At 31.0% G+C, this 15,270-nt stretch overlaps 1 protein-coding gene across 1 annotated transcript in view; it reads left to right on the top strand.

Annotated features, from left to right (window-relative positions):
- The window catches only part of ARID2 (AT-rich interaction domain 2), a 149,034-nt gene that overhangs the window by 84,776 nt on the left and 48,988 nt on the right, over positions 1-15,270 (top strand). The window contains exons 6-11 of the mRNA XM_074325806.1: positions 1,869-1,936; positions 8,178-8,244; positions 8,332-8,582; positions 8,951-9,047; positions 9,143-9,352; positions 10,119-10,286. Coding sequence (XP_074181907.1) covers positions 1,869-1,936; positions 8,178-8,244; positions 8,332-8,582; positions 8,951-9,047; positions 9,143-9,352; positions 10,119-10,286 — 861 coding nt within the window. The remainder of the gene's footprint in view (positions 1-1,868; positions 1,937-8,177; positions 8,245-8,331; positions 8,583-8,950; positions 9,048-9,142; positions 9,353-10,118; positions 10,287-15,270) is intronic.

Below are 15,270 nucleotides of genomic sequence, written 5' to 3'. Positions count from 1 at the left end.
GAAAGAAGAAATATTCTGAAACCAGAACAATTTTTTTTTGAAGTCTTACCGTTTAATCATTGAATAAGCATTGCTCACGTATGTATGATAGAAGTAATCTTTATCAGTTTGGTGCATTGAGGCATGATGTTCTTTACACCCAGTTTATCTTCTTACATTCTTTAGGCATTTTTATTTATCTAAAAGACTAAATTATTATGCAGTGTAGCAAACTAAACCATTAATAATTTAGAAAATGCTATTTAAGGAATGTTTCTACCATTCCAACAGTCAGAATTTTAGAATTCCAGAGTATATAGAGACTTCATGAAGACCCTAAACTTAAAACATTGGTTTTACATTACAAAAATAATTTCTTCAAGTTTGAGGATTATGGATAAATTTGATTTGATTAGACATTTGAAGGGTTTTGATTTATTTTTTTAGGACATGGAATTTTAATTGAGAGATAAATATAGATGCCACTCTCTTTGAAAATGTGTAATGTTCGTTTTGTGTCTTTGAAGTATAGTAAATATTCCATGTGACAAAAATTTAGTTTTTCCATCTTGTATTTCCATCCAATATTTGTTTTCCAGTGAAGTTTTTCATTATGAAGTTTTTTTCAGGACAACCAAACAAAACCTTTTCTCTTTAGTGGTATATAAACTTCATTTTTCTGATTAAGCCACTATTTATATGTAAGTTTGTTATTTTATGAAATTCTTCTTTAAGTCACTATAGTTAAATTTTTATTAAAAATTTTCACATCTATTGTTTGTATCATTTCCTTATGATCCTAATAGCAATAATAAAATTCATTGATAAATATAATTTATGTTAAAATGTTTCTATTCTTCACCCTTTTTAATACTTTTCCAAAGAAATACTTTGCAAACTTTATTTTACTCAATAATATGTAAATATTAGGTCTATACCTAAAGGCATTAGATTCAATAAATTTTTTACAGCAAAATATATCCATTTATTATGTGTCACAAGATATCCATTAAAGAAGTTTACTTTTTTTTTTTTAAAGCTACTTTTTCTATTAACAGTTGCCACTAGTTTTCTTTTTGCATTCCAAAAGCAGTAGCTTTCATTATAAAATTAATCTGATAGTTGATGAAAGCACTTACATAACTTTTAAAGGGAGATACATAGTGTCACAGTTTAGACATTTGTATCATACTCTTTTACTGTCTGGTCCTATAACTGACAATATCAGCTGGCAGCATAAAGGAGAAAAAAAATAATATAACACGTACCTTTATGTCTTAACCTTTGTTGTGGGGGATGGGGCAGGGTGTTACTAAGAAGAACCTTTTGAAAGTGGATGGTTTGATTTTTCCTCCTAAAATAATGTTAATTCAAGAAGTAGAAACAAGCTGTAGGCCTGAGAATGATTCTTAAAGGAGATTTCATTTATGGGAATTATTTCCAAAGAATGCCTTGCCATATATTATTGAAATATGAATTCCACAATTATTTTTGAAATTAGTATGAAAATTTTAAATTGTAACAATTTGACAATTTAATAGAAATAGCATCAGTTTGACTTTTTAATATTTTTCTCTTCTACAAGTGAATGAAAACTAATGAGTTTAACTATTACAATATTCTTCATTTCTTTTCATATATCTATCTAAATATCATGAAAATGAGTTGTGTATTTTTAGTTTATAGAGACACAGATTTTCTTTAAATTCCATAATTTTAAAAAAACGTATTTCAGAAGAGATTTTTATGACTTTCTATCATTTACTATGAAATTTTAGTGAACGAGATATCTTAAAAATGTATTTTTACTGTTTTTTTCAAACCTATCTATTATTAAGGAATTATGTGAAAGAAATAATTCCATTTTATTGAATGTACTATTCTTTTAGCTTTAGGATCGTTTTCTACTGTATTTGGACAAGAATGGAAGGAGAAGACTGATAGAGATTTTGTTAAGGTAATTTGAATAAATTAAAATATTGAACCATTGAATTACATGTAGCCAAGGGTCAAGGATTAATGAATGGTTGCTCATTTCATATACATAGTAACCTATGCTTTAATCTTTATCATAATATATAGATACCTATTTAAGAGTTGTGATTAAGTTGAATAAAAAATCTTTTAGAATAGCTAATTATCAGAAATGAAGTTCTTTAATTCCACATTGATTTCTGAAAATTATAAATCTCTAACAAAAGCAATAAATCTGAGAATACCCAGATTCTGAACAGCAGTTTGGATAACTTCCTTAGGGTTGTTTTTCAATTGTCTTAATCACTCTTCAGCTATGTCTAATATTCCTCTTGACACATTTGTCAAGTTTTATTTTAGTGACTTAATTTCTAGAAATTCACTTTGTGTTTTTTCAAAGTAGCCTTTTTTGTTCTATGCTTCTAATTTTTAAAATATAAATTAAGTATATTTTCACTAATATAATTTAAATTATATATAATATATAAAGATAAATGTAAATATATATAATATATACAAATTAAATATATGTACACATACCTGATGATTCTAATATCTAAGCCTCTTTCAACTCCAATTCTACTCACTCTGATTTAGGGTGGATTATTCCTTTGGGTTTTGTAATGTTGGTTTATAAATTGCAACAGATTTTTTTCCCGATTGGATGGAGTGGTTTTTTTTTTCCCTCCATTTTTGTGTTTCATTTGCCAAAAACCTGAAAGGAAATACTGGTCAGAATGACGTTAATTTCTTTATTAGACATTTTCTGATAACGCTGATAGTAAAACTATGGGGATTGCGGGGCAGGCTAGATAAAATATTTAGGAGATTTTTTTAACTCAAAGTTGAAGTAGAGACAGTCCCTTTTTTCTCGCTTTCTATAAGGTTATTAGACCTTCACATTTCTCACATGATATGGAGTTGGATTTCAAATTCCCCACTTCACAAGCTCACCCAAGATTCTATATCCTGCCCTCTCCCTATACATTTATAGCCAAGTCTCTTGGTTGTAGTTAGGAAGATCATTTTCTGAACTCCAGAATATTGGTAATTAAAATATATAAGATGCACAAAATGTTTGTTTATATATTTACACATGTAGTTACAAAGGGACATGGCGGTTGTCAGTATAATAGGTAATCACATGAAATCAAGAAAACATAAATAAGTTAAAGATGATTAGGTGATCGCCTCTCTTGTATGTTTTCATTAATTTCTGCTCTTTATAGTTCTTTATATATGCTATATTTTGGGGGTTTAATTTGCTAAACATTTTCTAACTTCTTGAGCTGGAGCTTACTCACTGATTTTTGTTATTTTTTTCTATTACATTTAAATCCATGAAATTTCCTGTAAGCACACATTTAACTTTATTCTTTTCATTTTGATGTTTCATGTTTTTATTATAACTCAGTTTAAAATGTCTTCTAATTTTCATTATGATTTCCTGTTAATACATGTTATATTTAAAAGGGAATTTTCTTAATTTCTAAAAATACATGAAGTTTTTCTAGTTTTCTTTTTCTTACTGATATCTAATTGAACTTCACTATAGTTGTTATAGCTTTCTGGTTAATTAAACATATTATAAAGTGTCTTTTTCTTACCTTTAAGCCTACTCTTTTTTTGTGTGTGTGTGTCTGATTATTAGTGTAACTATATCAGCTTCCATTTGGTATTTATCGGCTCATATTTTACTTTCAGCCTTTCTTAGCCTTAATATTTTAGATATCCTTTTGTAGACAACAGATTTGGGGGCATTATTTTTTTCCAGTGTGAAAAACTTTGTTTTTATGTTACTGCATTTATTCTATTTATGTTAAATGTAATTTTGATATAATTGTGTTCAAATTTACCACGTTTTGAGTTGCTTTCTATAGATGTCATCCTGCCTGTTCAGTTTTGGTTTTTTCCCTTTCTCCTTCCCTTTTTTGGAACTGATTTGACTATTGTTTATTATTTTATTTTTCATCCACTTAGCTTGGGACTTACATCTTTTTTCAGTTCTCTCATTCATTGCACTAGAGATTATAATTTTAATTCTTACTAATTTAGTAAATTAGTACTTTTACTAATTTGTACTTCTTAAATAATGCAGGGAAACTAGAATGACTCCATTTACTCACATTTGACTTATGTACTACTTTTTTTATGCATTATATTGCTCTTTTTCAGGCTTCTTAAAATAGAATCTTAAACCATTGGTTTTAAACTTTCTTTGTCTTATGTCAGCATATAAAGCTATAAATTCTCTTTACACGCTGCTTTAGCTCTGTCCCGCAAATTTTGTTATGTTGAATTTTGATCATTTGATTCAAGATATTTTATTTTCCTTGTGATTTCATCTTTGAGTCATGGATTATGTAGAAGTGTGCTATTTAGTTTCTGACTGTTCATTTTCAAACTAGCTTTTATTAGCATTGTTGCCATTATTATTATTACTGATTTTTAATTACATTTCATTGTCGTCAGAGAACATATTTATAATTTCAGTTCTTTTAAACTTATCAAGACTTGTTTTATGGCTCAGTATATGGTCTTTCTTGGTGAATGTTCCATGCACACTTGAATGTGTGTTCTATTGTTGGATGTACTGTTTATTGGTATCAGTTAAATCACAGTTTTTGACAGTGTTGTTCAAGGTTTCTGTATCATTATTTCTTTTCTATATAATTATGCTATGATTTCCTGAGAGATGAGTATTGAAATTATCAACTATAATTATAAATGTTTATATCCCCTTTCAGTTCTGTCATTTTTTGCTTCATATACTTTGAGCCTCTGTCATTAGTTTAGTATTATTATGTTTTCTTGATGATTTAGCTTTTATGTATCATCATGAACTACTCCCCGAACCTCTAATAATCCCTTGTCCTGAATTCTCTTGTCTGCTATTAATCTATGCCATCTTTCTTATGATTAGGGTTTTCGTGACATAACTTTTTCCATCCTTGTGCTTTTCATCTGTGGTTTTATATATGATATTTCTTATAGACAGCTTGTGGTTGGGTTTTGCTCCACCCCTTCCCTCAGTGTGTCTTTTCTACAGTTTCTTTTTTTTTTTATCAGTGTATTCAGACCATTTATACTTTATGAAATTGTTGATGTGGTTTTGTTTGGGTACTCAGCTTTTACTTTCCTGAAAATTTTATTTTGCCTTTATGTTTGAAGCATGTTTCTGCTGGAGAAAATATTGTATGTTTTAGGGTTTTACCTGAGCACTTAAAGGTAACATTTTATTGCTACCTGATCTGCATTGTTATTGACGAAGTCAGTTTTATTCTTATTGTTTTTCTGTGTGTGATGTAACTTCTCTGACTGCTTTTAAGGTATTTTCTTTATTATTTATTTTTAATGTGCCTAGTGGTTTTTACTTTTCTTGCTCGGGGTTCATTGAAGTTCTTGGTTTGCTATTTTCCATGAAATTTGGAAAGTTTTTGGCAATTATTTCTTCCAATTTTTTTCTTTCCTCTCCTGTTTTTCTGGGAATATATAGTCCGTATACCACGATACTGTTCCACAGGCCACTGTGGCTCTGTTCTTTGTTTTTAGACTTAGACCTTTTTTTTCCCCTGTGTACTTTATTGTGAATAGTTTCTGTTATGGTTTCATTTTCTTTTTTCCGTTAAGCCCATCTAGTCATATTTTTTATTTTAGATGTCATGTTTTTCATCTCCAGAAATTCTATTTCATTCTCTCCTATATTATTCCATACTTCTCTTAATTATGTTCATATTTTCCTGTAAATCCTTGAGCATATTTAGTAATAGTTGTTTTAAAGTACTTGTCTACTAATTCCGTTATCTTTCTTATTTCTGGGTCTTGTTTAAACCAGTGTTTTTTTTTCTTAGTTTTGGTTCACATTTTTTACTTTTTTTAGTGTATCTGGTAATTTTTTATTAGCTATGAATATTGGGAAAGTTATATTATTTAGTGTTTAGATTTTGGTGTATTTCAAGAATTATGGACTTTGTTGTGGCATGCTTTTAATTGGTATCTGGGTGATCTTGCTCCTTCAGAAGGTTGTTTTTAAGCTTTGTTAGGACTGATATAAATTACCCTTTATTCTAAGACTAGTTTATCCCTACTCCTAAAGCATAGCCTTTTTTGGAATTCTATTTAATTAGCTGGGTATATAGAGTTTTCTCTGGGAAATTTTTCAGTTACAGCTCCTCAGTAGTTGTTCTGTCCATTTATTGGCCTGGTATTTTGGAGTTTGACCATACACATGCATAGCTTAGTACTTAGCAGTCAACTCAAGCACCCCTCTGCAGATTCATGTGGCGCTTTCTCTCTATTGCCCCTCCTTTCTTGCAAATTTGCTCTCAAATTCTAGCTGTGTTGGCCTTGCCGAGCATTGATCTGTCTCCTCAGCTTAGCAACCACTGTGATCTCTTGGGTTTATTGTCCGTGTGCCATAGTCTAGAAAGAGTGCCCATGTGAAAATATGGGATGTCATTAAGCTCACCTCATTTCTTTCCCATCTATCAGTTATAACACTTATGCATTGTTTATTGTTCCTTCTCTAAGAACAGTCGTTTCATACATATCAATTTATGGTAAGATGGCAACTGCAGTACCAATTACTCCATTGTGGTCTGAGCAAAAATTTCTTCCAAGCATTTTTCTTAGATTATAATTTTATATATATTTTTACCCCGTAAGATTTTTTTATGGTATTTTATTAATTTAGTATTTATTTTTATTTAAATCACATCTACCTTTCTTTAGTACAGATTTGCAGGTGATGAATTTTTCTCAGTTTTCATTTGTCGGAAAGTCACTCTTGAAGACCAATTTCACTATATAAAAATTCTAGCTTGGCAGGTATTTTCTTCCATCACTTTGAAAATACCCCATTGTCTTCTGGCTTCCATTATTACTTTTACAAAGTCTGCTGTCATTTTAGTAATTGTCCTTTTCAGGGTTATCTGTCCTTTTCAGGCTTATCTGTCCTTTTTTCTCTCTTTGCATTTAACATTTTTCTCTTTGTCTTTGCTTTTCAGGAATTTTATTATGATGTTCCTTCTACACATTTCCGTTTATCTTTCTTGGAGTTTGGCGTGCTTCTTATATCTATAGGTTGACATCTTTTACTTATCTTAGAAATTCTCTGTCCTACCTCTTCAAAAATTGTATCTGCCCTTTCTCTCCTTCCTCAGGAACTCCAATTATTTTTATGTTAGAACTTTTCACTATATGCCCTTTGTCTTGCGTGTTCTTTTTCCTGTTAGTTCTTTTGTTTCTATGCTTCTAACTTGATGTTTTTTCTGCTCTCTCTTTCAGTTCACTGATTCTTTCTTGAATCACATCTAATCAGTTTTTAAATCCATCCATTGAGTTCTTATATTCTGTTCTAGGATTTCTATTTAATTCTTTCTTATAGTTTTCACTTATTTGCCCAAAATCTCATTATTATCTTTTGTTTCTTTATTATCCATGATCATTTTAAATTTCATGTCTGATATCTTTATTATTTGAATCCCCTGTGGCCCTTTTTACTTGATTATTGAAAATTGTCTATTTTTCTTTATATACCTAGTTCTTTTTTTTTATTGTTACCAAACATTTTTATCATGAGTCTTTTTTGCAGTGAGTCCTTTTGGTGGTGGACTTTTATTCACACTAGTGACTTTAAATATAAAAGAACCTTAATTCTATAAAATAAAGTACAATTATTTTGACATATACATACCAGAAGGTGTAATTGTAATTATGTGCAATTTACTAACAGGTTTAATGACTATCATAATTTTCAAGTATTGATGAGCATAAACACTATTTCTAGATATTTTTCATAGCTGTAAAGTGATCTGAAAATATCTATGATTCCTATTGTTGACAATGTCACAGGTACTGCTCATATTACTGTGGTTTGTTGAAGAAAATGCTAAGGAATTGCTAATTTTTAGTTAGTGGTTAATGAGCATAAAGATGTCATTTTCCCCTTTATTCATATATTCCCAAATTTCTTTCACAGACCTTTTAGGGACCTGTGGATCCTAGGCTAAGAACTCCTGGTCCAAATGATACCTTATTATATAACTTCCTTAACTATAGAAAATCAAGCACTTATGTCAAAAAATTAAGTGCATAGAATACAATGATATCTGCATGAACTAAAATAGAAATGTTATAGTTTTATAGTATGTGTAACTGTATTTAAAGTAACAGAATAGTTGTTTCAAATTGTCAAAATTAAGTATAATTATTTCTCATTATAGTTTTGGAAAGACATCGTTGATGATAATGAAGTACGTGACCTCATTTCTGACAGAAACAAGTCTCATGGTAAGTTAATGAGAAAAAGTTTTAAATGACTTTGAACTATCAATAATAATAAATATTAATAAGTAAAATATATATTTTCTGTTGTAGAAGGTACATCAGGAGAATGGATTTGGGAATCTTTATTTCATCCACCTCGAAAGCTGGGCATTAATGATATTGAAGGACAACGGGTACTTCAGATTGCAGTGATTTTGCGAAATCTTTCTTTTGAGGAGGGCAATGTTAAGCTCTTGGCAGCTAACCGTACCTGTCTTCGTTTCCTATTACTTTCTGCACATAGTCATTTTATTTCTCTAAGGCAATTAGGCCTTGATACATTAGGAAATATTGCAGCTGAGGTAAGCATGTGACAGTAACCTAAAACAGTTTTTGTAGTTAGTGACAATATTTACTTTAAAATTTTAGGATATGGCATTATTATATTTGCCGTATTTACAGAATATTCAATGCTTACATATAGTTTTTGCCTAAAATGATTATAGAAGTATCACATACTTTTGTGGAAGAAAATAAATATTTTTGTGGAAAATACTTTTGTGAAAGAAAATAAATATTTGAAATGATGCTTCAAATTTGTTAATGGCTGTGCTCACAGTAATTACATTTTTAAAAGTTATACAACATTACTCTGTTCACTTTTATTAAATGTAAAATATACAGCACTGGAAGAAGCCTATCTCAGTAATAGTGTCCTTTCTTTTTCCAGCTTTTATTGGACCCTGTTGATTTCAAAACTACTCATCTGATGTTTCATACTGTTACAAAATGCCTAATGTCAAGGGATAGGTTTTTGAAGATGAGGGGTAAGTGCTCACTTAAGTTTCTCCCTGTCTAAAGTGCACAAACTTTTTAACATCTGTTAAAAAAACAAATACTTGTTTTTGTATGTGTTTTTTAGGCATGGAAATTTTGGGAAATCTTTGCAAAGCAGAAGATAATGGTGTTTTGATTTGTGAATATGTTGATCAGGACTCATACAGAGAGATCATTTGTCATCTCACTTTACCTGATGTGCTGCTTGTAATCTCAACACTTGAGGTGCTATATATGCTCACAGAAATGGGAGATGTAGCTTGTACAAAAATTGCAAAAGTAGAAAAGAGCATAGGTAAGACTGAAAACCAAAGAAACATTTAAGTTATTTTCTTTATTAAGAAAATAATACATAATGTGGTGCTATACAAAATCACAATTGATATTTGATATTTTGAGGAGTTTACCCTTTCACACGCATTTGTTTTTATTATTATTTTTGCCTATTTTAGATGAGCAAGAAACTTCTATCATATAGAGACCAGGATGTATGTGACTGTTAGTAATTCCTGTTCCTTTTCTTTATTACTATATATGAAATTTGAAATCAAAACTGCTATACCTGACTTTCTGGAGAATAGGTCTTTCTGTTTCAGATGATCAGCTGCTACTATTAAGCAACTAAAACTAAGTAAAACAAGCTTCCTTTTTGTTCCTAGAGGTTTCTGGTAGTGGTACTATCCTTAAAATCAGTAAACTCAACTCCATAGTGGAGCATGTCGTGTTAACATTCAGTCATTCAAGTGATTTCTTTCAGATAAATACTAAAATTAGAGTCAATAAAGATTTGGACTAAATAAAATTATTATTGAGAAATTAAGATGTCACTTTCCATGTCAGTATGGAAAGCTTTTTAAAAATAAAGATACCTAACTCCCATTCCAGAGCTACCAAATCAGTCTTCAGAGATTGAACCTAAAAATCTTTTTTAAAAGATTCACAGATAATTCTGACGTACAGTGATTCATTTGAGTAGTAGTATTCTGTACAGCATGTGTTTTAAGTGATGTGATTGTTTTATAATACTATTGATTGATAACTTGGTTTTTAATTTATTTTAGACATGTTAGTATGTCTGGTTTCTATGGATATTCAGATGTTTGGGCCTGATGCACTAGCTGCAGTAAAACTCGTCGAACATCCAAGTTCTAGTCATCAAGTTTTATCTGAAATTAGGACACAAGCTGTAGAGCAAGTTCAAACGCAGATCCATGTAGCATCTGCCCCAGGTTAGTGTTTTTATAGATTCTTTTTCAGTATGGTTATTGGTATGTAAAATTTAATACTAAGAATAAATTTAAATATGTACTATAGGGAACTGATATTTTATAGTACAGTAAGCTAAAGGAAAACTTGAGTATTTTACTTTAATTTCTTAGATATTATATATTCCAGAGCAGCAGGATCAAGGAGAGCACAGAGGAATTATGCTATGTCCTTATACTATTATAGTATAATAGAGAAATGAAGTTGAGCAGGATTTAGAGGAGTTGGAGGAATTAGATTCACACTGTGAGAGTAATAAGAAGTGCCCCAAATGGGCTTCTTATTTGTGATTTTGGTCATTGGAAATTGATGTACCAGGAATAGGTTAATCATATATTACATTATAATTTCCTCAGGTGGTCATAAGAATACATAAGTATAATACCTCCCTAATACTTCTGAATCTTGGACCAAACACCACAGAATCAGAGCCTAGGATCAGTTACATGTGCATACATACATAAGCACATATACAAGCCACTTTGCACCCTTCTTAGAGTCCTTTGGAACAATTCTGTTTAACTCGAATATCTTTAATCAGAACTTGAGCCTGTCTAATAACCAGCACTCTCTTCAGTCCTTGGACTTCTTTCTCCTGACTGAGTCATTATTTTTATATTTTAGCAATCTCAGCCTTTTTGTAGAATACTTTCTCCACCTTCATTTATCCTAACGAAAACAGTCCATCTTTTACCTCACCTGTTCTCCCACCTCTCACTGTTCCCAAGATATTTCTCTTTCCTTGTACTTTTTTTTAATGGAGTATGCTCGTTTTCTCAGTTGATCTTACCTCTTACTTACTTTGCAGATAATATGGAAGCTATGTGGCATGAATTTCTTCAATTTGTTAATCCTTCACTTACAAAATTATTGTCATCTGAACATTCTCCTTCAACTTCCCCTTGTCTCAGGAAGAGATGTTAGCTTCTTTTGAATCAGTGCTCTGAGTATCCGTCTTTCCCATTTTCTCATTCCCACGTTTTAAACCTCTCTTTCTTCACCTGCTTCTTCCTTTCAGCCTAGAAAGGAAGCCAGATCTCTCTCAACCTCCCATATTACCTTTAAAACAAGAATCTCATTATCCTTAGTCTTTAACTACCACATCTATTTAATCACCAAATCTTATTCAGTCTTCCTAAATAACGTGGCCTCTTCAATTGCCAGTGTTTATGATTCTGTTCAGACTATCTTCATATCTCCAGCTAGGTTGTTCTCCTTTCATTCAATCATAGTCCCAATCTCTCTTCTACTCTAACTCATAGAATCAAAATTTTATACTCTATGGAAAGTTTGTAATATATCACATGTTTCGTTGACTTCCATTATGTCCTTCTCAAGTATATGGTATTGTTATGTCATGCATGCATTTAACTTACTTGAATTCAACTAACAGAACTGGACAAATAATCGAAGGCATGGAAAAATTGATAGTTTTCACTGCTAACCTACCCAATGAGCTTTCACCCACAGGCAACAGATGTTAAACAGCCAGTGCATATTGGGGAATCAGTGATCAGGATATTAATGGTTTCTCAACCTTGAAAAAGAAATGAAACGGTTCATATTACCAGTTAAGTGAGTGGTAGAGGTATGTTCTTATCCTCAAAGAAGAAACTGAAAATTAAATTAATTGAGGGCCATAGAGAAACTACGTCCAACAAGAAGAATTAAGAAATTATCAGTGATACACTGAATTATAATGGGCCATTTGAATAATATTCAAGGGTATTTTTGATGAAAGCTACTATTTTTTGCCTTGGCATTGACCTGTGACCTTAACAGATGAACTCACTGCCGACCTAAGATTTGGTTTTCATTTGACAAATGGACAAAATTAAATATTGAGAGTTTGTGGCTCACTCATATATGTAGTAATTCATTGATAGAAGAGGGGATAGGTCTCTAAGGAACTGAAAAAAAAAGTTCATTTTTGATCTGATGAGCATTTCATTATTTGCTCATTATGAATGATAGCTTTTTAATTATTTGATTATTTTATCATTCATACTTTGGCTTTTCCTCCCAATAGTTTGTTTAATACTGCTTTCTTAGGGAATGGTCATCTTCAAATTTTTTCTCAGTTCTTCTTATCACTATGAAAACTTATATAATCTTTCACCCATTTTTTAATTAGCATCTATATTTCTTCATAATAATTTAAATAGTTGCAAATAATATATATTTTATGTATATATGTAATTAACATTTTAAAATAAGAGTGAAACACTTTTTATATCTGGTGGAATCTTGATACTTACCATCATCCATTTTAAAAACTACATAAACGCTTAATATCAGCAATTTTATGATATCCCTCTTTCTCCTTGAATTCATATCCATCACCCTATCAATACTTCTCAGCTATAAATGTAGCCATTTTAATTTAATTTTTTTAAATTTCCTGTTACTTTATAAAACTGTTTAAAATTGTATTTTATCATTACCAGTTTTAGTAATATATAGTACATCAAACAAAAGTAAATACATTGTAAATTTTTATAAATAATTATTATTAAAAGTAAAATTGGAAGTAATGAGGTGGACAAGATTTTTTCCCCTAGTTCTCTGGAAAGTATGAGTCCACTGTGTCTCTGAATGAATATTATTTATTGCTAGAATGAAAATGAGTTCAGTATCAATTGTATCTCTGTTTTTCTTTTTTATAGATGTAAGTTGGAAACTTAGTTTATGCCAATAAATAGCTGAAGATAGAACTTAACAATTCTTTGAAATTCTCCAGAATTATCAAAAAATTATTAAAATTAGGATCTTCTGACAACTTTAGTTCTTCTATGATTTTGTTGAGATCAAAGAATTAACAATACTTGACTCACAAAAGTATTTGCTGCCTAGTCATTAGAGACATTTATTTTTGTTTATTGAAAAATATATCAAAAAGATATTAACAAGATATAACTGTAAATTATACTTGTTACCTTTACTTAAATACATCTTTTTAACCTAATATATTCAAGAAGTGTTAGCACAGTGTGTTAACAACTTTTGCGTGCATCAGAATCACCTGGTGGGCTTTAACACTGATTTCTAGGCTCCAGTACCCTGAGTTTTTGATTCAGGTTGAGCTGAGAATTTTCATTTCTAACAAGTTCCCGTGAGACTGTGATGCCGCAGGTCAGTAGAAGACCAATGGGTTAGGAAAATTGAAATATTGTTCATTTCAAGACTGATACAGTGTTTTTTGATAAAGTACTTTTATCATGTGTTTTGAATACATAATTTTTGTCAAAATCTTGATTTGGCACTTCATCTTGGCCTCACTCAATAACAGAAAATGTCTGGCATATAACCTACCTGATAAAGGTAGTCTTTATTATCAAAAGTATCTTGCTTAATCAGCCTTACTTTCTGTTACTCAGAAAAAGTATTTCTCAATCCAAGAAAGTGTATCTTCCCCCCTTCCTTCAGAATTCTGTGATAGTTAAAGTTGCCATGAGATTGTCATCTGAATAAACTAAGATGCCACCACCTTCAGTATTTCTTTAAAATGGTCCCTGTGTTTTACTGACACAAGATTCTCCTTCAGAAGTAATGCACTCTTTGACAGTAGGTTGAGGGTTGGCTAAGGGAAGGACATTAACAAAAATTGGCATCACTCTATAATATATCTAAATTCAGAACACATCAAAGGGCGAAAATAGTCAATTTCTAATGCCCAATGTTGCCCCTAACTATAATATGTAAAACACTGGGATAGACAGGAAGCCCTTCTCTAAGATCTTGGTAAAAGGAAACTTTGGAGACACTAATGTTTCTAATTCTCCTGTAGGTGTTCCAGAGGTTTTTAAATAATAGTAGTAGTAGTAGTAGTAATAATAGTGAACATTTATGTAGTGCTTACGGTATGCCAGGCATTGTTTTAAGTGGCTCATATAAACTCTTCTAATCCTCATGAGCTATGATGTTAATGTACTATTACTTTTCCCCATTCTATAGACAGAGGTTAAGTAACTTGCCTGTAGTTACACAGCTAGTGCTGAGTGATGAAAAACTCTAGAGCCGGCCTCTCTGGCTCCAGAGTCATATATTTAACCATAATCCTGCAATGCTATTAAGGATAGGTGAAAGTTAAGACTTTCTGTTCCAAACTGGGATAAGAACAATTATGAAACAGGAGGTGATGTGCTCGGGCAAAACAGTTTTAGGAAGGAAATATGTAAAAGTTGAGTACCTGGAAATTGATTCCTTTTAAAGTGTAAGTGCCTTTGTATCTTTCGGAAGGTCTTTGGGTATCCTGAGGAAAATACTTCTCAATTTGTAGCCACTTTTATACTAATTATATGTTTTCGGTTTATATTCTTAATTTAATTGTGGCTGCATCATTCTTCTTAATGTTTGTAAAGTTTCTCATAATCTTAACATAATTTTGAATGTTTCGTGCAATTGACTGTTAATTGATTCAGGAGATTTCAGTCTGAGTAGGATATACTCTTGTAGTACAATTGATGAAGAAAAGGAAAGATTTATACATAGATTCAGGCCCTAGAAAGGTATTTTCTGTAACAGTGTTATCAAGTTAGGAGGAGGGGGTTGCACTGGGAAATAATTTTGGTTTTAATTATGTTCTGTTAAGAAGCAGCATATCACAGTATGGCCTCTGAAACGTGACAGACCTGGATTCAAATTCAGCACTCCTGAATGAAGGCTTTCCAGCTATACCAGCTCCACTCTCCATTATATGTTCCTTTGTGAACTTAATCTCTGAGCGTTTTTTTCATCTGCAAAATGGGGATAATGAAATTTAGACCTATATATAAGATCAAAACAAATAAAGTAAATGGCTTAATGCAGAGTAAATGTTCATTAAGTGACTGCTGTTAGCTGTTATCCCAATTAAAGCCTGGGACCTAATCAGACAAAAGGTTAGAATTGCTTCAGCTCATTTGCAGATTTGATTGTGCTGTGGATTTCTGCTAGTTCCAATAATTT

The sequence above is a fragment of the Rhinolophus sinicus genome, linkage group LG02 (assembly GCF_036562045.2).
Source record: "Rhinolophus sinicus isolate RSC01 linkage group LG02, ASM3656204v1, whole genome shotgun sequence".
In the NCBI taxonomy this organism is placed as follows: domain Eukaryota; kingdom Metazoa; phylum Chordata; class Mammalia; order Chiroptera; family Rhinolophidae; genus Rhinolophus; species Rhinolophus sinicus.
This window is presented reverse-complemented; position numbering and strand designations above follow the sequence as displayed.